This window comes from Carettochelys insculpta, chromosome 2 (genome assembly GCF_033958435.1).
Source record: "Carettochelys insculpta isolate YL-2023 chromosome 2, ASM3395843v1, whole genome shotgun sequence".
Lineage (NCBI taxonomy): Eukaryota > Metazoa > Chordata > Testudines > Carettochelyidae > Carettochelys > Carettochelys insculpta.
In genome coordinates, this window is record NC_134138.1 from 265,765,342 (window position 1) to 265,793,056 (window position 27,715).

General features: G+C 44.6%; 1 protein-coding gene across 8 annotated transcripts in view; it reads left to right on the forward strand.

Annotated features, from left to right (window-relative positions):
• KMT2C (lysine methyltransferase 2C) overlaps positions 1 to 27,715 on the forward strand; it is a 346,453-nt gene that overhangs the window by 163,411 nt on the left and 155,327 nt on the right. For all 8 annotated transcript variants that reach the window (XM_074985089.1, XM_074985087.1, XM_074985090.1 and 5 more), the window contains one exon: positions 25,426 to 25,588. In XM_074985089.1, the coding sequence (XP_074841190.1) occupies positions 25,426 to 25,588 (163 nt within the window). The remainder of the gene's footprint in view (positions 1 to 25,425; positions 25,589 to 27,715) is intronic.

Here is a 27,715-nt window from a genome sequence, read left to right on the forward strand (position 1 = left end):
CAGAGGAGTAGCCGTGTTAGTCTGGATCTGTAACAGCAGCGAAGGGTCCTGTGGCACCTTATAGACTAACAGAAAAGTTTTGAGCATGAGCTTTTGTGAGCACAAACTCACTTCATCAGATAGCTGTTTTGGATCTACTGTCACCACAAACCTATCCATGGACGAAGAACTGAACATCAGAATCGGGAAGGCGGATACTATTTTTGACAGAGGTACAAAATGTGCATGGAACAATCCTAAGCCAACAGTGAAATCAAAGATATTAATCTACCAGGCATGTGTATTTAGTATCCTGCTATATGGTTCTGAGGCATGGACCACCTACTCGAACCAGGAGAAAAAAATTAACAGCTTCAATCTTCGCTGCCTCCACAGAATTATGATTATCACCTGAGAAGATAAAGTTTCAAATGCAGATGTCTTGTCAAGATCTGGCATACCCAGCCTCATAATGATCGTCAACAGCAGAAGACTACTATGGCTTGGTCATGTGAGAAGAATAGGTGACTAATGCCTTCCCAAAGAAATCCTCTTTGGTGAACTGTCATGCGAGTTGAGAACAAGAGGAGGATCAAAGCTAAGATTCAAGGATTCGTGCATAAACGCCATGGAAAAAATTCAACATAGATTCAAAATCCTGGGAATCTACAATCAGATCGAAATTCCTGGCCACTGTTGCTACGACAGGGCACATTGTTCTTTGATAGTATATGTGCAAGCCACACAAAAGAACTTCATTTTAGAAGGAAAATCTCTCTGACTCAAGAATTCAGGAATAGACTGACACACAGTTACTGTAATTGACTGTGGAAATCCAATAATGGATGGATAAGCCATGAGAGAAGCTGCGGACTCAAACACTGCTCATAGGTCCTCACTACCGCTGCTAAGCACTGTCTCTCAAGACAAAAAGGGACTGTTGTAGTTGTAGTTCGTGTACTAGTAATAGTAGTATGACTTGTGCTAAATATCAGACATAATGTTCTATGAAACTTAGTACAAAAGTTTGCAGCTTTTTCTTCTCTGACTATTGAAGTATACTCTAGAAGACCAGTTGAAATAGATGCTAAATGCTTGACCAGTAATTCAGCAGTTTCAAATTCTAGGTCAAGAGATCAGTTTCTGACTCTCACTCAAAAAATGTAAGTAATTCAATAAGAGCAATGGTTCCCAAACTTGAAACATTTGCCTACCTCTTTTGGGACTTTGGTCTTATCAGCATACCCCCTCTTCCACTGCCATCCCAGTGTTTATCTCATGATTTTTAGTAATGTATTTTCTGCCACGTACCCCTTGAAATTGTCTCGTGTACCACACTTTGGGAAGCACTGAGTAAGAGTAATTATGAAGTAGGCAGAAAGAAATAAAATGGCCCTGGACTGTGTGTTAGTTGTTTTGGAAGACTGTAAGCTTTAAAAATATGCATGTGAGATTTTGGGGCACTGTGATTTTGGGATGTATGAATAAATTGTTTAATTGACTAATGTAATCAAATTGCAAAAACTGAAAGTAATAGCCAGATAATGCATGTGAAGCTTTTATTAAGTTGGAAATCATATTAATGCTTCAAGCTGGTAGTTTTAAAGTATGCCATATAATTGTTTTATTTGGGCTCATTTTACAAAAATTAGTGAACTGAAGATGTAAGATTGTGTTTACAGTGATTCTGTGCCATTTGGAGAACACAGTCTGGGAACCGCCAAGAAAATAAGAATTATGAACAATGAGGTACTGATTGCAGTCAGTGGGGAAGGAATACTAAGGAGGTGTTCGGTACTGGGGGAAGGTAGGAAAGCTGAGAAGTTCTTGTATTTTTGTATGCATATATAATCCAAAATTGCTCGTTGGTGCTACCCCCATTCTAAAATGTACTTGTAATTGAATATGTGCAGTTGCTCTTTTTGACAATTACTTCTCCATTGCGGTAAATTAATATTATGCTACCAAAAATAAGTTAAAAGAATATTATTAAGGTTGAAGTCAAGCTCTCAAAAGTTAGGAAATGACAGAATTAAAGTTCCCTGTGCATTGAATGAGGCAGGGTCATGTGGAAAATATAGTGTATGATTATATAATTGAAGGCTGTATCACAATGCATATGCACAAGGAGCCAAATGAAGGTTGCACAGGAAGCTTCAGTTCTTGCATTCACTGCCTTTTGAGTGCTTCACTTTGCAACCTTAATAGTGTTATTTCAACAGTAATTTGTGTGTGTGCATGTACTTTTGTACTTTTTTTTTTTTTTTAATAAACGCAAGCTGAAAAGACCTAATTTCGTCAAGTTACCAGCATACTACTGTGAGTGTGGACAAGGTATAGGACTTCTTTGCCAAGGGGTTTCATGGGTAGTTGCTGACAGCGGAGGAATGGTAAGACTCTGGAATCTTTGTGTATAGCTATACTGCAAAAAATCCTCTGAGCCAGGGTTGACTGGTTTGTGGTACACATCTTGAAATATCAGTGTAGATGTTCTCATACCAGCTGGGGCCTGGACTCCGAGACTCTCCCTATTTGCTGTGTTTCATAGCCTGGGCTCCATTCTAAACCAGAATGTCAGCAATGCTATTTTTAACCTTATAGCATGAGCTCTGGGAGCTGAAGTCAGTTGTCCTGGGTTCTGAGACACAATGCTGATCTGTTTTATTTTGTTTTTTCTTGCAGTGTGGACGTACCCTTAGGTTCCATTTCAGGTTCTGAAGGGGCATATATTTGAGTGGATACAGACAGTTAAGCTTTGACCCTTTCTTCCCCCTCCCTTCCAGCCTGTCTATGACCTTCTCCTGTGTCTTCCTTAACCTGTTTTCTCTGTTTCAGTCCACTTGCCCTCTGCGTCCCAGTTCTCTCTTTCCTCCTTCCTTCCCCAGTCGTCTTGTCTAACCATCTGATCAGTCTCTTCCCTTCCTCCCCATCACTAGCTTCCCTTACTTATCTGTCTCCTTGGACGCCTCATCCAGTGTGTTTCCAGTCCCTCTTAAATTCTCCAGCTCCATATCTGCATTGTCTCTGATCCCCCACACCTACCTATCTTCTTGTCAAATCTGTCATCTGGCAGCCCTCTCATTCCTAGTCCCAGTTTTCTGTGTTAAACCAGTCCCAGTCTTGTGTCCTTTTACCCCACCCCGAGTTGATCTCAGTCTTTTCCCTATCTCTCCTTCCAGTTGATTGCCAGTTTCTGTTGCTCTCCCAGTTTCCTTGCTCAGCCTGACCCAGTTTCTTGCCCCACACCCAATCTATTTCTTTCTGTCTTTTGGCCCTCCACCTATGACTCAGACTGCTTTCTTCTCCATGCCATCTACGTGCCAGTAGGTGCAGTCTTTGAGAACACAGGAGATACTGGCTCTGTGCTAACAAAACAGAAGAGCAGTCCTGTAGCCCTTTAAAGACTAACAAAATAATTTATTAGGTGATGAGCTTTTGTGGGGTAGACCCACTTCTTCAGATCTGGAGATAGTGCTGTACTGGAAATGTTGCTGAAAGTGAACTGGCAAGATGATTATATAGCACAGAGATATAAAAAAATTGAAATAAAAACTGACAAATCAGATACATAGGACAGAAAGTGTGTGTGGAGAAGGGGCAGAGAAAATTACTAGTTAGTAATTAAAACTAAAATTAAAATTGGTAATTAAAATGACTGCTTTTTCATTTTTGTTAGGATGCAAGCTAGCACAACTACCTCTCTGTGGCTCTGTGCTCTCATTTCTAGTGCCAGTTCCTACCACTTAGTCTGGAGCACATATTATAAGGGCCAGGCAGTTTCACTCCTGTAGCGTTCTGTGGTGGTGGCTCATGCGTAGTCTGGTCTGCACTGTGCAGTGAGAGAGAGAGGATGAAGCATGCTCGCTGAAGACTGAATCTTCAGAGATTTAGCTGCTAAAATCAAAGTCTGTTAGGTCCGTGCACATAGTGATTGTTTTCAAAGACTTATATGATCAAATTGGGATGGATTGTCATGGCGATGACAAAAAGAACACTCCTTAAATAAAGGCCTCCCCATGCAAAATATCAAGTTCTTGTTCCAAAGCATGGTGGCAATGTTAGGGCTGCTCACTAAAGAGGTTACCAAGAAAATTTTAATGTGCCCAACAATGTTCCCTGTAATCTTTTCTACCCATGTGCAGATGTTTTTCCATCCATGTGGGGAATTGTTTTGATGTGGGTTAAGGCATGTGTGAATGTGCACCACCAATAGAAACACAAAACCTAGCTGTGTGTTCCCAGCTAGTCAGCTGCACAGTATTGGAGTTTCTCCTGGGCAGCCATACAAGCACACAGCTTAAAGGGCATGACATGTATTTTTCTTTTTCAGAAACAGCTAAACTATTTTGGTTCATTTAAAAAAATAAAATAAAATATTAGTCTGAAGCACACTTCTGCCATGTGAAATTTCAGCTCAAATGGTTTGTTTGCAAAAATTATAAACTGATAAAAAGATGGTATGAAAGCAGGAAGTGTCAGGGAACCGTAATAGGGAGTGCAACTAGCCCTGTCTATAATAAGCAGGGCTGGTAGTTTCTATGGGAATTTCCTGTTGATCACTCATTACTACAGAATTGTGCTTCAGGATCTAAACTTTCTTTTCTCCCCTTTCCACCCTCTAAGTCATGGTTTCCCAAACTGTGAGGCGTGAAGAAATTTGGGAGCAGGGGGCAAGGCGACTCCGCCACCTGAAGAAAACGGCAACCTTTGTTTCCGGCTCTTAGTCCCTGCCATTTTACAGGGGTGACCCTGCACAGCTGCTATAAAAATCAGGCAGCCAGTGAAGACTCATGTAGAGCTAACTGCCTCCTGCAAAGGGGAGTGAGTGGGTTGGGGGAGGAGGATGGGGTTACATCAGGGGTTGTGAGTGCTTGGCTCCGGGAAGTGATGGGGAGCTGGTGATGCCTGGCTTTGGGGGGATGGCAGAGACTCAGAAGGGGGGGCTTATGACGCCAGCTTGTGTTGCTTGGGTGGCTGGCCGGCCCCAGCATCACGGGGCTCAGGAGGTTCAGGCTGCAAGGTGGGTGACTGGCCCTGGCAGCTTGAGGCTAAAGTTGGAGGCTGGCCCCAGCAGCGCAGGCGCCTGGCAGGTGGGTGGGCAGCTGGCCCCGGTAGCATGGGACTTGATTGGCTTGGACAGGCAACTCTGGCAATGGGGCAGCTGGTGTGGGCAGGTCTGGCAACTGGCCCTGGACTCAGGCAGCTGGTGCTGCACTAGGCACCCGCAAGGGACCAGGAAGAACTATATGTTGTTGTTTTTAATTTTAGATAACATTTTATATCAAGTTTTTGTGTTTATTTAAAATTATGAATTAATTTTTTTGTTAAAAGGGGGATGATGGTAAGGAAGAGGTCGGGGGGGGGGGCACGAGGGTTTCTCAAAAATCAAAAGAGGGGCTTGATGCCTAACAGGTTGGGAACCACTGCCCTAAATGAAGTTTCTGCCCCTTATGGATGTGAAGGAAACCTTACAAATATGATGTAGTATTAAAACAAACCAGCAGTCACATAGCACTGTAAACACTAACAAAATAATTTATTAGGCAATGAGTTTTCGTGGGACAGACCCACTTCTTCAGATCAATAGCATTTCCGGTACAGACTGACAGTTCTAGACCACAGAGATCCTAAATAAATAAATAAAAATTGACAAATCAAATACATGGAACTGAAGGAGGGTGCAGTGAGTGGGAGATACACTAAGTGTCTTGCCAGAGATCATTAGGAATACCAAAGGAAGGGGAACAGTCCTTGTAATGCATGAGAAAATTGCTGTCTCTGCTGAGGCCCAATGTTAATGTATCAAATTTGAGCATGAACTCCAGTTCACAATCTCCCTTTGTAATCTCGTTTTAAAGTCTTTGTTTTAGGACATATATTCTCAGGTCTTTAACAGAATGGCCCATTCCACTGAAGTGCTCACTGACACGTTTATGTGTATTAAGATTCCTAATGTATACTCTGTGTCCATTCATTCTTTTGCCAAGTGTTTGCCCAGTTTTGTTCAATATACATAGTAGAGGGGCATTGCTGGCACATGATGGCGTATATAACATTGGTTGAGGTACAGGAGAATGATGGTATCTCCAGAATAGGTATGTGGACAAAGTTGGCAACAGAGTTGTTGCAAGGAAAAGTTCCAGGACTGGTATTACTGTGGTGTATGGCCTGTGGTTGCTAGTAAGAATTTTCATTAGGTTAGGAGGTAGTCTGTAAGAGAGAACAGGCCTGTCACTGAGGGCCTTCCAGAGTGTAGCATCGTCTTCTAGTGTAGGTTGTACGTTTTTGATGATGTGCTGCAGGGGTTTGAGTTGGGGGCTATAGGTAATGAGAAGTGGTGTTCTCTTATTGACCTTCTTGGGCCTGTCTTGAAGTAGTTGGTTTCTGAATATTTGTCTGGCCCTATCTTTTTTACAACTTCTCCTGGTGGGTAATTAAGTTTATGAATGCTTGGTAGAGATCTTGAAGTTTTTGGTCTCTGTCACTAGGATTGGAGCACGTGTGATTGTATTTAATGGCTTGGCTTGGCTGTAAATGGTGGGTGTCAAACATTAACTATCTCACTGCTACTCATTTTGTCAGAAACACCTTACTAATATGCTCATTCCTCACTGTAGTTATTGAGACAAAGATCAATGGGCTGCCTGGCTGCTGGAAAGCAAAGTTCAGATATGCCCAGGAAATTTAATTTCTCTATATCCCTGCCTACATTGAGAGAGGGGGAAGTAGGGAGGTCTTTCCCTCCTCAATGACAGAAGAGACAAAAACTGTGAAGCAAGAGAATATCATCCAAATATTTTATATCTAATCAGAATGGCCTTTTAGCTTTAAAAATGTACGTGGTAATGAAGTAGTAAACTGGAGAAGCAGAGAAAAGAGGGCAGCCTACAAGACATTCAGGACTGACAATGCTTAGTGAGTAGTACAATGCTTAGTCAGTTATTAATATTGGGACATGCCTACACAAGAAAGTTAATCTGGAACAAGGTAGGGTGTGAGTTTAAAGTAGATTGATTATTCCTGATTAACATCCAGGTGTGGATGCTCTTACTCTTGAGTAAGAGTGCCTTACTCCAAGTTAGTTTAATCCATTTCCAAAATGAATCAGAAATGCACGAACATACCTTGGTGTTCGGAACTCAAGCAGAAATGTCTTCATGAGCGTAGTTCTCAGGCCTTGATACTCTTTGCTGCAGATTTTTCCCCCCAGTGTATGCATATCCTGAGTAGGTTAGCTATCAGTGTAGTTTCCTTTGGAAGATCCTATTTTCAGGTTATATACATTTGCCAAACAGGCATTCAAGCTGAAATATTCCATTCTAGGTGTCAGCTACAAGCTAAAGATTTTTTTTAAAAAGTTCTAGCTAAATGAGTTGTGTTGTTTCTTAGAAGATTGAAGATACCTTAACTTAGCTCATATTAAAAAAATCTGTATATTTTGTTGAGAAGCTCTAATGGCTCCGTGCTTTGTAACAGGGTTTTTAAAATTTGGCAGGGGAGATGTTCTAGTCTGTTGTCTTTGCGATCTCTGTGCACATTTGTCTAAATTGGTCAGGTTATAAGCCTCTGAAATTCCTGATTTGCACATGCTCCATAGAGACTGAATAGAGTTTGACACACACATTTGCTGAACATTTTCATACGAACTGGGCATGGTCTATCTCCACACAGTGCCTAAGTGCCAATCAGACTTTGGCTTCATCAGGTACCGAGACAACTGGAGGGGCTAAACACCAATCATGGGTGAGTTCTAAGACAGGTGCCCACCACAGTAGCAAGTCAGCAACTGCAAAGCCATGCACTGATTTGGCACCAGCTAGCTCAGTGCTGCCACCTCCTGCTCCAATGATGCTATGCAGTCTGTTGGCACCTCTGGCACAGGCAAACTTGTCATTTCCTCAGTAAGTACCAATGACAGGAACAGAGTTAAAAACAGTAGAGGAGTTCAAGTACCTTGGCAATGTGATAGCCAGTGATGGCTCCCTTGACAAAGAAATCAATGCCAGAATCTGCCAGGCCAGCTGAGCACTAGGACATCTGAGAGCGTGACGTTGAATCAGCACAAGATCTGACAGTCCACTAAACTGAAAGTGTACGAATCTGTAGTTCTGACCAGTCTCCTGTGTGGCTGTGAAACCTGGACCTTGTACAGAAAACAAGTAAAACTGCTGGAGCGCTTCCACGCACACAGTCTGAGGTCAATAGTGCACATTTGATGGCAGGACAGAGTTATGAACCTGGAAGTCCTGGACAGAGCAGGAACCACAAGCATCGAAGCCATGATTCTGAAAGACCAGCTTCGCTGGTCAGGGAGTGTCATACGAATGGAGGAGTCAAGAATCCCTAAGCAGCTCCTCTGTGGTGAGCTCTTCCAGTGCAAAAGGAATCAAGTAGGCCTCACAAGAGATATAAAGACTGCGTGAAGGCCAACATTGCTCATGCTGGTTTAAAACCAGATCAGCTAGAGTAGCATGCAAAAGACTGAACAGGCTGGCGTGTTCTTGTACGACATGCGTATGACAACTTTGAAGAGCAGTGACGTGTATGCCTCATTGATCCTCATGAGAGGAGAGAGCAACAAGAGCAGTCACGCCAACTGAGCCAGGACAGTTCCCTTGCCCTCACTGTGAACTCCAATGCTGTTCAAAGCTTGGACTCCTCAGCCATATGCAAGTCCACAACCGATGAGCATGTGCAAGCTCAAGATGTCATCATCAGACATGATGGATTACCTACTACCAATGACACTACCGAATTATCTGCCACTGCCTCAATACGCCATCCAAACTGAATTATGGGTATGTGCCACACCAGTTACCCCTCTGTTTGTCATGGACAGTGCCCCAGCAAAAACCAGGCTTGGCCTTCCTATGACTCCAACAGGATCCAGTGATAAGGAAGATGTAACGTCTCAAGGCACAAACACACAGAGGCATTCATCTCCCAAACCACAATAACCATACCAGCCACCTACACACCACCTCAGTGGTTACCACCACCCCTCACAGTGCCTCCTAACTGTCCCTATTGGAACTCCTGGTTACCATATTGGACCCAGCAGCCATAGCTCCTCAGCTGCCATAGTCTATTAGCTCAAGTGATAGAAATCTGTGGTGTGGATCTGAAGGACCCCGTTTTGCTGATGACCTTTGTGGTCAGTTTTATTCCATAGGCTGTAATTTTAATTTTGCTTTGTTTAAAAAATGGAAACTGTTATAAAAACTGTTAAAATAATTTTAAGATTGGAATCCTAGTTAATATATGCCAGAATTTGGATTACGTGTAGGGTTTTGTCATGATGGCAAGTCACTTAGGACATAATGTTCACAGTTGGTAACTAATTGTATCTGCTGCATTTTTTGGATGACCAGCTTCAAACACCTGTGACCTGATTCACCCAAGTTGCAACTGCACGGCTCCAGGTATAAAGGGCTATAAAAATGCTATGTACTCTGAAAAATCAAGCCTTAGGTGTATAAGACTTGGAACCCCAAAATGGCATATAGTGTTGTCAGTTTTAGCCTTAATCTTGCTCTCTTCCTCCCTTCCACATCTATAAAATAGGGATAATATCTCTTCAGCTTTCACAGAGGTGGTGAAGATAAATATGTTAATTATTACATAACTGTTAGTACAGAGAATACAATTTTGTGATTAAACACATGCTTCATTTAATTACATATAATCTTAATGCATTCTATCAAAGGTGGCATGCTTTTCATGTTTTTTACATAATATATATGCCATAGTTTGTTAATATGGTGGGTTTATTATATCAAAGCATGAAGAGGCTGACATAGGCATGTTTTGTTTTCTTTTTTCTTAACAACCTAAAAGAAATAAATGTTTTCTAAGGTTTCCAGTTTGACTTCCAAATTATATTCTAGTTTGCTGTTGCTTCAGAATGTTTCATTTCTTAAGTGATGGCAGTGAAAGAAAATTATAATTACAGTGTAATTAAAATCTAAGAGAAATGTGAGTTCTAATTTCCTGGATTTTATTATTTAATATTTTTATTAAATCTGTAAGTTCAAAATAACCAATATATGGTTGTCCCACTTGTTATCAGCTCTGAATCATTTCCCTATATCCGGCATTGTTCATGCAAAATGTTAAAGATTAGAAAATAATGGTACTGCTGGACATGCAAATTACATAGTACCTTTTTTAAAGCAGTCATATAATGGAAAATTGCTAACCCTGCTTTGCCAGCATGTTGGTATGTTTAATTTTTCTTAATTATCTGCAATACTTAGAAAACATTGGATTTGATGTACGATAACCTGATAGGGAGGTGTGGTTATAAGCATTATTAGCTTTTACCAGACCATAGAGCAAGCAATGACATTTGTCAAAACTACAGTACCACAACTCATTAACCAATATTTTCGCTCAAGTTTTTTTGAGGTCTCATCAGTGCTAGTAACACAAAGTATTATTCACTTTATCTTCCTCCTATGAGTCCATGACAGCAATTTACATAGGTAAACCATTTCAAAGATAACCGTTTATACAGCCATTCTGTTTAGTATAGATTAAATTGTGCCAGGTCAAGAAATATGAACAGCAGGCGGATCTTTTACCTAGAACTGTACACTATCAGTCTTATTTCTGAGCTAACATTTTAAAAGCTAAACGAAATACATCAATCTAAGAAACGTGTAAAGTCTATCCTTTATCCAAAGTTGGTTTTGCATGGTAAAAATCATATTTTTCCAAATTCTGCTGCATTGATAAGATTACATATGTTCTTCATCGAGTGTCCCCGTGGGTGCTCCACAATAGGTGTCGGGCTCCCCCAGTGCCGCAGATCGGAAATCTTCCATCAGTTTCTCCTGGATCGCGCATGTGCTGGCACGCGCCGCTCCCCTGCACACCCCCGGCCGCGTGCGTGATCCGGTCCCCACCAGTTCCTTCTCAACTGCCATCGGCTGCAGATGGAATCCGCTCAGGCTACGGCCGGAGTCAGATGAGAGAGTGTTTCTACGTGTAAATTGTTGTTTTTTTCCGGTTTAAAAAAAAAAAAGAGAGGACAAAGAGAATTTAAAAAAAAAAATATAATAAAAAGAGAGAGAGGAGCGGAGAAGAAGAGTGGACGTGAAGGCAAGTAGGCTGCCCGCTGCCCTGCAGGCTAGTGTCTGCGATTCGGGTAAACAGGCACGGATTAAGTGCTAAGTACCCTATTAACAGTAAAAGACTCACTGCGATGGCCTCTTCAGGCTTTAAAAAGTGTGAGTCCTGCCGCGAAGCTATGCCAGCCTCCAATGGGCATAGTGAATGTATCCGATGCCTGGGGGAATCACACGTTACCCAGAAGTGTTCCCACTGTGCTAAGCTCACAGCCAGGGTCAGGAAAGACAGAGAAATGAGTCTTAAAATGCTGTTGTTTGACAAGGCCCTCCATCCGGACTTGCCGGAGACGCCTCAACCAGAAGGGCCCTCTGGGTTCCACAAGAGGAAGGCAGCTTCTTTGACCCCCTCGGTGCAGAAACGGAGGAAGCTCTCCCCAGCTCGATTCTTGCCGGCAGTTTCAGTGAGCGGGATGGGCGGAGCACACAGCCCCCAGCCGCATACTCAGGCAAGCGGCAGCGCACGTGGCAGAGGCTGAGCCTCCAGTTACAAAACAGCCGGCACGTGCGGTGCCTAGAGCGTCGGCCAGGCAAGCGCCGGAACTGGCGGCACCGACCCCTGCGGCACCAAGGGTGCAGGACCAACAGGCACGGAGCCTGCAGGCACCGGAGGACGTTACCCGCGCGGCACCGCAGCTGAACAGGCCGAGCGCGGCGCCAACAGCGGGCCCGAGATCCCCGGCGCGGGAGGGGGCGGTACCAGCCCCACAGGGTAGGGGAAAGGCAAGAACAAAAACCTGGCACTGCAGCCCTTCTCCGGACAGGGCTGCGCTGCTACTGACAACAAGCCCTCCCCCTGTGCTACACACGCCGCCCAGAAGGCCTGGGTCTCCACCGGCCTATCCAGAACCACCTCCTCCATTCCTCCAACCAATGTCACCATGGCTTGGGCCACCTTCACCCTTTCTGGGATTGGACCCCCTGGAGTACTACCACAAACCGGTTTCACTGCTATCTCTGTCATCGCGGAGGTCTCGCTCTCCCAGACGTCGGGAGTACACACCCCGAGAGTGGTCCAGGTCTCCATCCCCGGACCCGTGCCCATGCTGCCATGGTCGTTCTTATCATGCTGGACACAGACACCCCAGGCCTACGCCCAGGGGCAGGTTCCCCCTGGCCGTCCAATACCCCCGTGGACACTCTCGATCGGGGATGGAAACAGTTATCTCAAGGGGAGTTAATTTTAGAACCCCGAGACTTTCCTTCGTAAGCCTCCAGTGAGCAGGTGTATCATCGGCCGCAGGAACCTGAGAGTTCGAAGGAGGTTTACCCTAGTGGTTCCTCCTCATCCTCCCCAGGTGAGGCCATGGCCCCCGGGGATGTCACTCCCCAGGATGACCTCATACAGTTTCAGGAGCTGTTTAAAAGGGTGGCTTTCACGCAAGGCATTCAAACGGCAGAAGTGCAGGAGAAACATCACAAACTCCTGAAAAATTTGAGACCCCCAGCTTCATCCAAAATTGCTATCCTGCTGGACGAAGCCATTATGGAGTCAGCCACTACCATATGGCAGACTCCGGCCTCCGCTCCGCCTATGAACAAGAGAGCGGGTAAGAAGTACTTCATCCCGGCAAAGGGCATGGAGTTCCTCTTCAGTCACCCACAACCAAATTCTTTGGTGGTCGAGTCGTCCCAGCAGAGGTCAAAGACTTCTCAGTACAAATCGGGGGGATCAGACAAAGATGCCAAGAAGGTAGAGCTGTTTGTCAGGAAGGTATATTCCTCTTCCACCCTGCTACTGAGAGTGGCAAATTATGCGGCACACCTAGCGAAATGTAAGTTTGTTAATTACTCCAGGCTTACTTCTCTCAGGGATTCACTTCCAGAAGATAAGAAGCCGGTGTTAAAGGCAATTGTGCAAGAGGGCTACGCAGCTTCGATGACGGGAGTCCAGATCGTCCTGGATGTGGCAGATACAGCAGCACGCTCAACGGCTACAGCAGTGGTCATGCGTAGAGAATCTTGGCTCCAGACATCGGGTATCCCGAGGGACCTACAGGCGAAGATCGTGGATCTTCCCTTTGACATGCAAAAGTTGTTTGCGGACTCAACCGACTCGGTCCTCCACTCCAGTAAGGACTCGAGAGCTACACTTAGAACCCTGGGTATTTATACTCTTCCATATAGGAAGAAAAAATATTACCCTCAGCAAAGACGCTACCCGTACCAACCACAGCGTGTGCAGTATCAACGGGGCTACGACCAAGGGCGACATCAACAGCAGCAACAGTACAGAACTCCTAGGTGACATTCTCAACAAAGGCGTACGCCCTCGGGACGGGCCCAAAGGCAACAAGTTTGACGGGCATGTCAAGGGCTGCACTATCACTACCATCGCGTAATGCCACTCTCATCTCATGTTCCATCATCGCCTCAGACTGTTTCACTCCCAATGGCGAAAGATCACCGCAGACAAATGGGTGCTGGAGATCATAGCCACAGGTTACCCGATCCCCTTCCAGTCGCTCCCACCGATGAAGCCTCCTTCCAGGCCTCACCTCTGGGACGCTACCCACGAGGCGAGGCTCAAGCAGGAAGTGGACCACCTTATGTTCATAGGGGCGGTGGAAAGAGTGCCAGAACAATTCCAGGGAAAAGGTTTTTATTCGTGGTACTTCCTCACAGAGAAGAAAACAGGAGGCTGGAGGCCCATCTTAGATCTTCGTGGCCTCAACCGCTACTTACGCAAGCAATGTTTTCCGATGATTACAGTCTCCTCCATACTCTCGGCACTGGACGATGGAGATTGGTTTGCAGCCCTCGACTTACAAGATGCTTACTTTCCTAAACGATCCACCCAGCACACAGGTGCTTCCTCCGCTTCATGGTCGGCAAGAAACACTTCCAGTACAGGGTTCTTCCGTTCGGCCTCTCCTCGGCCCCCAGAGTCTTTACCAAAACCCTGGCAGTGGTGTCAGCCTACCTGCACAGACAGGGGGTGTTTATATTCCCATACCTGGACGACTGCCTACTGAAAGGGGCCTCGAAGGCAGAGGTCGTACGCATGATCCGCGTCACAGTGGACGCGTTCTCTTCGCTGGGCCTAGTCATCAACCTCGCGAAGTCAAAGACCGACCCCACACAAGACATAGAGTTCATAGGGGCACGCATAAACTCTATCACAGCAAGGGTGTACCTACCCGACGCCCGCTTCCGCGCCATCAGTTCGCTGGTGCAAGTCATCACATACAGCCCCACGGTGCGGGTCTTAACATGCTTACAGCTGCTGGGCCACATGGCGGCAGCAACGTTTGTGGTACAGAATGCCAGATTGCACATGCGAAGCCTGCAGCATTGGCTGGCGAGCGTCTACAAACCGGCATCCCACACTGTCCACAGTGTGGTGTCGCCCACGACAGAGGTGCGCAGATCCCTGGCGTGGTGGGTAAACCCCAAGAACCTGCTAGCAGGGGTGCCTTTTCACCAACCGCAAATTTCTATTTTTCTTACTACCGACGCCTCTCACATAAGATGGGGAGCACACATCAGCGACAAGGTGACGCGAGGGCTATGGTCCCCTGCGGAACAGACACTGCCCATAAACATACTGGAGCTCAGAGCAGTGTTCAACGCCTGCAAACATTTTCGAGACCACATATATGGCAAAGTAGTTGGGATCAATACAGACAATACTTCCACTATGTTTTACATAAATCGACAAGGAGGAGCCCGATCCCATGCCCTATGTGCGGAAGCAGTCCGACTGTGGAACTGGTGCATCACCAACAACATAACGTTGAAAGCCTCATACTTGCCGGGCGCTCACAACGTGAAGGCAGATCAGCTGAGCAGGTGCTTCGCACTCACACACGAATGGCAGATCCGCTGCGATCTGCTACGACCGATCTTTCATACATGGGGGTTTCCCCAGATTGATCTGTTTGCCACCCAGCACAAAAAGAAGTGTCCCCAGTACTGCTCCTGGGCAGGAGTGGGGCGGAGGTCCCTGGGGGAAGCATTCATGATTTCATGGAAGGGCCCCCTACTTTACGCATTTCCCACCCCCAGCGCTTATCCACAAGATGTTGCAGAAAGCCAGAAGGGAGAGAGCTCGCATGATACTAGTAGTCGCAACGTGGGATCGGCAGCAATGGTTTCCCTTGCTTCTGTGCATGTCGGACCGCACACCGCTCCCTCTACCGATGACTCCGGACCTACTCATGCAGGCTCAGGGGTCCATAGTGCACCCGCACCCTCAGGGCCTGCGCCTACAAGCATGGCTAATCCATGGCTCAGCTCCTTAGAAAGCACATGTACGGAGGGAGTACAACAAGTCCTGGAAAGTAGCCGAAGGACCTCCACCACGAAGATTTACAAGCAGAAATGGACTCGATTCACTGCTTGGTGTTCCGCCAAGCAGTTAGCTCCCCTTGATGTTCCTATACCATTAATACTAAAATACTTATTGGACCTCAAGAGGGGCGGGCTTTCCTTATCCTCGCTAAAAGTCCACCTCGCCACTATATAAACCTTTCGGCATACAGAGGAGGGGCCCACGGTATTCGCTCATCCTATAGTTACCAGGTTCTTTAAGGGGTTGGTAAACCTGTACCACCCTCGGAAACCGCTTCCACCATCGTGGAACTTGGATTTGGTGCTCAGCACGCTAACGGGTCCACCTTTTGAACCATTAGCCACAGTTCCCCTATGTCTCCTTACGATAAAAACAACCTTCCTCCTTGCAGTTATGTCAGCTCGCAGGGTCAGTGAGCTCGCAGCAGTTATGGCAACACCGCCCTGCACAGTATTCTCAAAGGAGGCGGTAACCTTACGGCTGCACCCAGCCTTTGTTCCAAAAGTTTCTTCAGAGTTCCATCTTAATTAACCAATAGTTTTATCCTCGTTTTACCCGAAGCCTCACAGCTCCAGCAAAGAGGCAGGCCTGCACCTCCTGGACGTGAGGTGGGCGCTGGCCTTCTACATAGACAGAACTAAATCCTTCCGGAAAACGGACAGGCTTCTTGTGTCTCTCACTTCCAGGTTAAATAGGGAAGGTTTCTCTTCACGGATTATTTCAAAGCACATTGTGTCCTGTATAAAAAAGTGCTTCGAGCTTCGAAAGACTCCTTTTCTGGCCCCGCCCAGGGCTCACTCCACCAGGGCGGTGGTGGCGTCAACAGCCTTCTTCAAAGGCATCGCGTTGAAAGACATCTGTAGAGCGGTGACCTGGTCATCCTGCGACACCTTTGCCAAGCATTATGCCCTACATCGGGTATTCCAAGAGGATACCCGTCTGTCGACAGCAGTCCTTTCGGGGGCAAGCTGCACATAAACCGATTACCCACCTCCTTTCTTGGGTTACTGCTGGGTAGTCAGCTATTGTGGATCACCCACGGGGACACTCAATGAAGAAAGAGAAGTTACTCACCGTAGTAACGGTGGTTCTTTGAGATGTGTCCCCGTGGTTGCTCCACCACCCAGCTATCCTCCCCACTTCGGATCTCTGTCTAGTGTTTTTCAGGAGCATTCAAGGCGGTTGGTCAAGGAACTGGCGGGGACCGGATCGCGCATGTGGCCGGGGGCGCGCAGGGGGGCGGCGCGTGCCGGTGCATGCGCGATCCAGGAGAAACTGCTGGAAGATTTCCGATCTGCGGCACCGGGCGAGCCCGACACCTATTGTGGAGCACCCACGGGGACACATCTCGAAGAACCACCATTACTACGGTGAGTAACTTCTCTTTTTCCATTCTAATTCATGATTTTGAGCTTGTCTCTAAAGTCCATAATGTTTCTTCATAGTACAAATGTTTGATACATGTTAACTTTAATTAAGATTACCAAAGGCTATGAAGAATTATGAAATGTGGCATTATTTGCTGTTGCTAGCAGCTGGAGATCAGAACCCATGTTGTCATAATCATCTTTTCAGTTAATTTTTTTCTGTATTTTTGGCTGAATGTTTTTCTAAAGCCTTTTAGTAGTGGAAATCTGTTCACGTGGTAGATGCAATTTTCTCAGAAAAGCAGTTTTTGGAACCAAAAATATGTGAGGACAGAGCCAACTATCCTTCTGTTGTCTTAATCTTTTATGACCCAATCCCAAATATCCTAGGATGCTGAGAACTAATGGGTCTCGGCCCCTTTAAGGGTGAGGTTCTTTAAAGTTTTGATAACTTAAGGACAAAAACCGTGCTTTTATCTTAAAATTTTAACTTACGCTACCTTTATCAGACTTAGGGAGAAAGTTGACTTAAGATAAACAGCTTCAGCTTCAGCCTAGCATAGCTGGAGTTGATGTACCTTAATCCAAATTTCTGTGGCATCATGACAGCAGGAGGTGAATGGGTGGAACACTCCCATTGACTTCTCTTACTCATTGTGACTCCATTGAGCACCAGAGTCAGTGGTTGAGCAATGAGTAGTCGAATTGGCATGTCCTTACTAGACCCGCTAAATCTACTCCTGGGAGATCAATCTACAGAGCGCCGATCTCTGATTAAATGCAGACAAGCCCTTTTGTCTTGTTAATGTCAGGGCTATTGTATCTGGCAACAAATTTTCTTTTTTTTTCAGCAAGTGTTGAAAATAGTTAAGTTAACCTGCAGCACCCACAATTGAGATATATATTTATACTAACATCTGCTTTTCATATAGTCCAATCTTGCTCTCTCGGAGCACCTTTTTATTATGTGGATTAGGTGCTCAATAAACTCTGCTGGTGGCAGTTCCATAATATCTGTTTAATCAGTTTCTTTTGAGCCTTATTTCTGAACATTAAGCCAGTTACATTTCATGTGTAAAGAAAGACTTATGAGCTCAGTGCTCTTCCATTAGGTCGATGGTGGAATTCAAGGACTATCAGGTCTGTGATTTTATTTTTATTTTTTAAAAATACGAGACAAGCAAGCAAAGAAAAAGATAACAGTGAAGGAGAGTATGGGAGGAAGAAGGTAGAATTACATCTGGCTCAGAAAATCAGGGCAACTGTTCCCAATTTATGTGGTATTATAGATGCAGGCATAAAGATTGGTGTAAGAGGAACAATTTGATGGAGGGCTTGTGCACAGTCAAATGATGTGCACAGTCAAATGACTGAGAACACTAATTTAAAATAAAATGGGAATGTAGGCTGTATCCACAGCCCCAGCAATTGTATGCTTGGTCTGACAACTTACCATTATTTTATCATCTGCATCAAGTGTTGAATGTTCTGAGAGAAGTCCCATATGCTTCCTCCTATAGCTGTGCCCTGATTGGGATCAGTCTAACTTAGTGGTTAAAGCAGGAAGTCAGGCTGGGTCTGAGACCAGGAACTCAGAATCTGGCCAAAGGGCAAACTGAGAGTCCAACTGTCAGGATATGGGCAGGGGTCAGGTTACCAAGAGATTAAAAGCAGAAGAACTTGACAGCAGAACCAAAGCTTGAAAGCCAGAGTGAGACCAAGTTGTGATATCGGGAAGTCAAGCCAGGGAGCAGGAGAAGGAAGCAAAAGGCAAGAGCAAGGTGGATCCAGGTACATGGATGACTTTTTGTTCCTGTGCTAGATTTAAATAGGGGCTGTGGACCAATCAGGACCGTCTGCATTCTGCCACTTGTCTTCCAGGGCTGAGGTTCTCTGTCTCACATAAACTCTTATTCTGACAACAGTTGTCATATTTGTGGGTGGCAGGTTGGAAGCAGCTAGCTCCCAATAGCCCTGTGAACCTGGGTTCAAGATACATAATCCTTGAGAATCTTATGTAATTTTATGTACCTATGAAAGTTCAGATTTAGTCATAGGAATTTTTAGTACAAGTCATGGACAGCTCATGGGCAGTTGAAAAAAAAAAATCACCTCGTGACCTGTCCAGGACTTGTACTAGACATCCGTGATGCTAAGGAATGGTAGAAGGGAGAACGGAAAAATAATGGCAGTGGATTTCAAGAAGGTAGCTTTTAGGACACTCAGGGAGCTGGCAGGTAAGGTCCCATGAGAAGCAAGACGAAGAGGAAAAACAAAGGGGCATTTTAAGGTGCAAGAATACTCTGTTCCACTGCATAGAAAAGATAGGAAGTATGGTGAGAGACTACCCAGGATTAACCAGGAGATCTTGAATGATCTGAAAATAACAAGGTGCCCTCTAAAAAGTGGAAGCTAAGTCAAAGTATGAAGAATGAGTATAAACAAATAGCACAAGTATCAAGGGGCAAAATTAGAAAGGCACACAATGAATTCAATCTATCTAGAGACACAAAGGGTAACATGAAAGAATTCTACAAATATATTAGGAGCAAGAGGAAGACCAAGGCCAGGATAGATCCATTGCTCCATCAAGAGGGAGAAAACAATAACAGAAAATGTGGAAAAGACAGAGGCATTTGACGTCTTTGTTTTGGTGTTTGGATGCCTACAATAGTGAATGCTGAAGAAAAGGAGATACTGTAAACTCTTTCATATCTGGCAATCCCGGTACCAGGAGGTTGCTGGATATTCGCATAGGCTCCTTAATAGAGAGGTGGTTGCAGGATCCCCAGCAGGGGGACAGGGGACTCGCCAGCCCTTCGGCTGAGAGCTGGCAGGGCGTGGAGCCCCGCTGGCAGCACCAGCCCCAGTGAGCTAGCTGGGTGCGGGGGAGCTCCACCAGTAGCCCTAGGGTGCAGGAGAACCCCATTGGAACCTGGGGGACTCCAGCATCCCCAGGGCTGAGAGCTGGCAGCTCCAGCCTCACGGACCTGTGTGGATTAATCCCGCCAGCTCCGGGGCAGGTGAGCGGCACTCCAGTGTGGCTAGGGGAACCCCAGCAGAAGCCTCCGGTGAGAGCTGGTGGCTCCAGCTGTAGGGACCTGGATGGGTTAACCTCATCAGCCCCAGGGTGCAGGGGTACTCTGCCAGGGTGCAGAGCTCTGCGGGCAGCCCTAGGGCTGGGAGTACTCCGTTGGGGCCAGGGGAACCCTGGGGGTTGGCAGGGGGTGGAGCCCCACTGGAAGCTCCAGCCCCAGGAAGCAGGCCAGGAGGGGAGCCCTGGGAGCCCAAGGGCTGAGTGCTGACAGGTCCATTCCCAGGGACCCAGGTGCAGCCCCAGATGGGAGAACCCAGGGTCAGAGCTGGCAGGTGGTGGTACTGGTTGTTTGAGAGTTCTAGTTGAACCAATATCAGATGAGACAGAGTTTACTGTAGCGGCAGAAGTTAAAATAGGAAAAGAAGTTAAAATTATTTAGCAAAATTAGATATCTTCAAGTCACCAGGGCCTCATGAAATGCCTCTAGAATACTCAAGGAGCTGATTGAGGAGGTGTCTGAGCCATGAGCTGTCATCTTTGAAAAGTCATAGGAAACAGTGCCTGCCTATAAAAAAGGAAATAAGGACAACCCTGGAAACTACAGACCAGTCAGCTTAACTTCTGTGCCAGGAAAGATAATGGAGCAAATAATTAAGGAATTCATTTGCAAAAACATAACAAGGTGATAAGTAACAGTCAGCATGGATTTGTCAAGAACAAATCATCTCAGACCAACCTGAAAGCTTCCTTTGCTAGGATAACAAGCCTTGTGGATAAGGAGGAAGACATAGGGGTGGTATATGTAGACTTTAGGAATGCATTTGTTAGTCTTGCATGCACTTTTTACCAATAAGGTAGCAAAATACAACGTAGATGATGCTACTATTAGGTGGGTGCAGAACTGGATGCATAACCCTTCTCAGAGAGTTGTTATGGTTCACAGTCATGCTGGAAGGGCATAAATAGCGGGGTTCCTCAGGGATCAGTTTTGGGACCAGTTCTGTTCAATATCTTCATCAACAATTTAAATAATGACAGAGAGAGTATACTTATAAAGTTTGTGAATGATACCAAGCTGGGAGAGGTTGCTAGTACTTTGGAGGATAGGATTATAATTCAAAATGATCTGGACAAAGTGGAGAAATGATCTGAAGTAAACAGAATAAAATTCAGTAAGGACAAATGCGAAGTATTCCACTTAAGAAAGAAAAATCTCATTGCCCCTTCTTAGTATCGTGTGACTAAAATTTTCATGTTATTGTGGTGGGGGGGAGAGGGGTTTTGAAGGCACAGCTTCTGTTCAGGAGGGGGCGTCCAGGACACCTACTGGTGCTGAGAGCGGTATGGCATGGGACTGCCACCAGCTCTGTTAGCAAGGGATGGTACAGCACCCATTACTGGTGGGGGCACAGTTGCTGCTAGCAGGGGATGTTTGTGGTGGCCTGGGACTGCCACCTCTGCTGGTAGGGGAGATCCAGGACTGCCAGTGTTCGGAGGAGGACAGGAGCTGAGATCAGTCTCACCTACTGGCTGCAGAAGTCACAGAGGTCTTGGAAGGTAGTGCAATTGTAACAGACTCACAGCCTTACCCATTGTCAGTCATCTTGAAAACACCATACCTTCCTTAAGTCTCTTGTTATTTTTGAACGTACAGTGTGGTGATGGTAAAAGACACTTACACTGCCTGAATTTGGGTTTTTTCTAGTGTTCTGATTAAATATTTTTCCTATAGAAAACCAAACATTGGTTCTGGGAGCTTTTATGTATCACAGAAATAAAAACATTGGATGCATTTTTCATTGAACGCTTCCCTCACTAAAGTAAGTCAGTTAGACCACCTACATATTTGTTCTTAGCCATGTAGTCCAATTTCGGAGAAGAGTTGGCTTCTGTTGCTGAAAAAGTAAGTTTTCTAGTTAGCAGCAATGGCAAAAACTCCCTGTGAAGATCTATTGTTTCTGACTTCTTCTTTTTATAAATTCAGAAAATGTTAACATACTTAATTTTTAAGTGATTCAGATATATGCCACTTTATTTTTAATGTATGTGTTTTGCGTAGCTGACAAATGCCAAATGCAGTTTTAGCAGATGGGTTTGAAGGGTTCAATTACATATAATTAGGACTTCCATTTTTCACCCCAGTTTCTTTATGCAGTTCTGTAAATCAGCACATTTTTGGCATCTTTTAGTATTTTTCAGAATTATTAGGATTTTGCTCTTCTCTGATCATTCCATTTTCCATTTTTTGTGAAAAGTGGTGAGGAATCCACTAAACTTCAAAGGAATCAGCATCAAATTGGGAGAAGGATGCACTCTAAATCTAATTGTATCATTAATTATGTACCATTTTGATAACTGTTTGAAAACAGCAACTTGAAGCTGTAAATGTCATTAACACTGGTATTTATTGCAGTTTGATAATTCAGAGTTTTGAGCAATGTTTTGCATCGTTGAATGTTGTCATTCATCTCATTCATTTATCTCTCTTGTGTGCTCACACGCAGCTCATTTTTCCACACCCTGCTTCTGGCATGAGAAATATCTGCCGACATCTTTTGAACAGTTAATTTGTCTGGAAATTTATAATGTTCTAAGGGTTAATCCTATCAAACCCTTCTCGTATACGTTCATGGTCTACGTAGTTTGAGTATTGGATAAGTAACTGGTTGTATGATAATTATAACACAGACATGCAGGTGCAGTTTGTAAATCTTCAGCGTGCAGGCTGCATGGTTTCAGTACCTCAGGTTCAGTCCCATAATTTACACTACACAGCATAGTCATGGTATCAGTGAATGTATGGCTTCTAAAAGTGATTTTTGTCGGTGTTTTAAATCTTGTAATAGCTATGTTCTTAATAGGCAGAGACACCAGTAACATATAGAACAACAAGAAGTCTTGTGGCACCTTACAGACTAACAGATATTTTGGAGCATAAGCTTTCGTGGGCAAAGACCCGCTTCATCAGATGCGTGAGTTGGGTGGGGGGTGTGTGATTTCAGAGGGGTATTTAAAAAATGGGGTCCCAGAAGAAGGGAGGGCCAGAGCTGACAATATGATACTATTAACATATAGGTAGAGTTTGGAAGTCTAGTAGATATTAAAACAGTCATCTGCGTATGCCCAGAATATTGCTTATTGTTTTGCTTGCAAATATCCACTATACGTTCTACCCTAAAGGACTCTGAGCCCCTTGTATGCCATGTCTTCCTGTATCTGGAGCTATAGGTTTCAGTGGCCTGGACATTTTTACATTGGAACTTGAAAGCAATGATTGTGCAAATGTATTTTTGATAGCCAGCCTTGTGGCACCCAGTGCTCAGCTCTGTACATATCTTCCAAGCAGTCCTTCTTACTCTCCTCAGTTTTGAGTGCTGAACCAAGAGGTCATAGGACCTCTGTCTTCAGTAAGGGCTGTGAAATCTGTCTCCTTTAGACAGTATGTTGGTATTCTCTTTCTCCTTTTTTAGCCTTGCTGTACAAAATACTTAGGCAATACCTATCCCCAATCAGATGGCTTATTTTATAGACCTAACAGTTTTTCTTTTATGTTGCAAATGAAATAACCATTCCTTCCTGACCCTCCCCATAACTATCCCTTCAGTTGGCAGTGGATATGGTGGTTTCTCTGAGGGTCTGGATTTGGTCTGACTTTCAGAATGTCTGTGTAGCAATTAACTTAGACATATATCCTTGCAAACTCTTTACTTTAAAATTAGCTGTATTAGACATCCAGGACTAATGAGCTGGATTAGAAAGGTGAAGGTAGTATAAATGACAGAATTTTCCCTGTCACCCAGTCTTGAATAAAGAGGCTATGTTGCACGGTGGCTGGACTCTGAGTGAAATAAGTCCCTCTCCACATTTGGCAAGTTAAGAAGGTAGGACAGTGCCAGGGGACTGCAGAAGGCCAGGAAGGCACCTGGGGTGAGCGGGTTTCAGTGGTTGGCAACAGCCTCAGTGGCTGACATGAAAATGGCAGGTTTCCAGTGGGTCAGAGCAGACATGTACAGTCAGGAAGAGCAAGTGAATGCTGCCAGAATCCAAAGGATTGGAGGAGCCCCAGAAGAAAGCAGACTGCTTTCTGAGAGAAAACTGAAAGGAAAAGGCCACCAATGGTTTGCTGTCTGGTGACTTCCAGCCACAGAGGCCAGGGCTGGAGTGCTGAAGGCAGGATGCGCATACTAGCTGATATCTCCAGGGCCAGAAAACTGTACCCAGAAGACTTTTGAGTGGTCCAAGGGGAGTGAGGCCTATTCCCATGCCAAGGAGGATCCCAGGTCAGAGGCCATGCCAGTTTCTACTGGAAAGAGTGGGGGTACACTCCAGTTGGAAGGATTGGAGTGGTTCGCCTGGCAGAGAGGCATGAGAGATCTATTCTGGGGAGCCAGGGCTACACTGGCGAGCTAGAGTAAGGTAAGGCATACTGGGTCTGTGCTGGGAAGCAAGAGTGTGGTGAGGGTGTCAGGGCTGCACTGGACATGCCTGCACTACAGTAGTAAGACTACGCACCCAGGGAACTTTCTTAAGTAACAATTAGCCTTGCGAGGCTCTTGGCATTAAGAAAGGCTTTTTTCCCTGTTTCAGGGACTTTAGAAGAGAAACTAAGGCAGGCGCACCCCTCATGCAGAACAAACTCTGGGTGGTGTGGCTCTGTGACAGATAGCTAGTTCTTCATGGAGAAATCTCTTTTCATGTATAATAAATGTGAAAATTAATGATAACTGTATTGATTCTGTATAAAGTATGTCTGTAGCCTGAAATTGTGTGTTGCAGAATCACAGTAATTAGAGTTGGGAAAGAGATACTAAGTCATTTAATCCATCACCCTAACAGACAGTCTTGCTCCATACAATGTATAATGTATTGATCTTTTGAGTAGAACTTGATACTTCCAGTTTACTTCCACATATTTTCATATTCTAATGTATGCTCTTATTTCACAGTATCAGAATTATACCAATCTGGTATCTGCCCTTACCAACATGCATAGCCTCTGCATGCACTATTCTGAATTACTTTACAGGCCTCTTTACAAAAGAAATAGTTAAAATTAGACAACAGATGAAGAAAGTAAAGGAAATGTATTTCCCCATCAAAATGTCAAAAGTTACCATAGCAGATTTATTCATGTGAAGCAAACAGTTCTTGCCTCTGATGACAGTCTGTTTATGTAGACAGCAGTAGACAATGAGAACAGATTTTGATTGTATGATGATGCTTGCCATTCTAAGGCATTGCCACATAGTGCACCTCAGAATGTTAAGCATTGCCCTAGCCCTACTTTCAGTGAAACCAATGGGAAGTCTACCATTCACTAATCAGAATTAAGCATCTCTGTGTACCCTTGATACTACAACCAAAAAATCTTTAGTCAAAATGACCATGAGGGAGTAGCAAATTCAGAGTGGTCAGCTGTCTTTAAAAAGTGAAAATCTATGGAGTACATACGTTTTTCGAGCATGGCTTCTGAGAGTAAGTCTTTTGGCACTGGCGACGGCCTCAGTGGCTGACATGAAAATGGATTTTCTGACTTGTACAACAAAGGGATTTTCTCTGTGAACTGTAGTTTTTTGTGTTCGGTTTCATCATAAAAAGAACTGCATCTCTGTTTTTCAGCGATGTGCATATTGTAAGCACCTTGGAGCCACTATCAAATGCTGTGAAGAGAAATGTACCCAGATGTACCATTACCCCTGTGCTGCTGGAGCAGGCACCTTTCAGGATTTCAGTAACTTCTCCCTCCTTTGTCCTGAGCATATTGACCAGGCTCCTGAAAGATGTAAGTAAGCAAGTTTCAAATAAGAAAGTGAACTGTATATGGTGGTTATATTACACGTTCACATTCTGGTCCTCTAGGATTCAACTGTGTCAGATGCTGAACATCATGGCCCAATCCAGCAAAGCATTTAAAATGTGTTTGTGTTTAAGCATGTGAGTAACCCCCTTAAGTGAGTAAGAGCCATGGTGATCAGTATACTGCACACTAAATATTCACTCAGTGCTGCATTCGGTATATTATAGCCATTTCTTAAAGCACTTCTGTAAAGTAGAAAAAAATACAATGATAGGTACAGTTACAAAAAGCCATTAACCATAAATTAGTGTAAAAAAATAAAAAGAGTCTTTGCTAAAATAAATGTTACATGGAAATGCAGAAACACACAAGTGGAATTGTTGCAGCCAGCCAGAGTTTAGAGTTGCTGCTCATATACTGAACTGACCAACACCAGTTGTTACTTCCCAGTAATACTAGGCTGTGCGAATCCCTGCACTCTGATTTGCTACAGTCTCCAAAACTCCCCATCCATAAGCCTATTTCAGACATGGCGCCTTAAGGTACGCACCCTGACTCATGGTTCCCTTGGAGACAGGCTACTGGAGTGCATGGATCTCTTGTCCTATCCAGTATAGCAAATCCTGAATTCCATTTTGTATTTCACTGCTCTGCCTGCTTCTAAGGTAGGTTTAGCCCAATCTTCAAAGTGTAATTTATTTGCTAAATTACGTATGCATACACTTTGGTTCAGTCATGTGTTATAGCTGGAATGGTCAGCAGGAGGGGGAGTGTTTCTTCCTCTGTCCTTCCTACTTGGCTTCTCAGTTAGTAGTAAAAAGCTGAGTCAGGCCATATGTTAAGTGCTACTGTTCAGGTATGGCCAGAAGGCAATTGCTTATGGCCTTTTCTTTCCACAGAGCTGCTTTGGTGTCAGAAAGTGACAGCACATGACTTGCTGCCTGATCTTGTTTGTTTTTATGCTTAAGGACAGAGTTGAACTTGACAATGGAAGATTGGAGAGAGCAGTATCCCGTGTATATGCACCCCCTCTTATTCAGCTATTAAATAACAGTTTAAAGAGAGAAGTAGCCATAACATTACACACAAGCACATCTGATTTAAACAGATTACTCATGGAAGAGTGGTAGTCATGTAAAACAGTCCCAGCTAGTAAGAGGTGTTGGGAGCATCAGTATTTTCAGCAGTAGCTACTCAGATTATTATTCACTTGTCACTCTCACCTTGAATTAGACTAATGCACTGAAATATGGAGTGTAAATATGTATTTATATGAACTGATGAAATAATGAAAAAGCTGCTTTGCGTTAGCTGGCATGGAAAATAGCTTTTTCACACACTGTTTCAAGCTGACCAATATGCACTCAATGTTAAGCAGTCTTGGATGTGGATCCAGTCGCTGGCTCCTGCATGCTTCACACCCAACTGGATCTGAATACAGACAAGTCAGTCTTTCTAGCTTTAGGACCATATGGCTCTTGTCTTCCTTGGGACATAGGATGCTGCCACCCTAGGCTCCAAAATCAGTTTCTGTGATCTCCAAAGCCATGTCATTTGCTTTGTGCACCAGAGCTACATCTAGGCTATGAACATGCTGGGCTTGTAGTAGCAGCATGGCAGGAAAGCAAGGTGCGGATACTTAGCAAAGGAACTTCTTAACTGCAGTAACTTAATGCTGAAAGTGGTCAAGAGCTATTGATCATGGAAGTCAGCAGAATTTCTGTGATGCGTCTTCTGGGAGTCTGAGGCTTGTAGCAGTCAAGCTGGGCAGAATGCCTCCTACTCTGTTGCTTCTACCAGTGCTTAAATGTGGTGATGGTCTGTCCTTTCCACAGATCAAATGCTACTTTTAAGTAGTGTTTAAGTAGTGTCTAAGTGTTTCTTTTAAGTAGGGCCTCCATCTGTAAGATGTTCTCAGATTGAGAAGCTACAGATCCACCAATTCAGCTTGTCCTTGCCCTGATCCAGGCCCGTACATATAATATATTTATATATATTCTAGTGGAGGAGTTGGCTAATAGTTAGAAGACAATAAAATCTGTTGTCCCCAGATTTCAGTCTTGACAGCTCTTGGTGTTAGTCCTTTAACGAGGGGTCAAACACCTCTCCCAG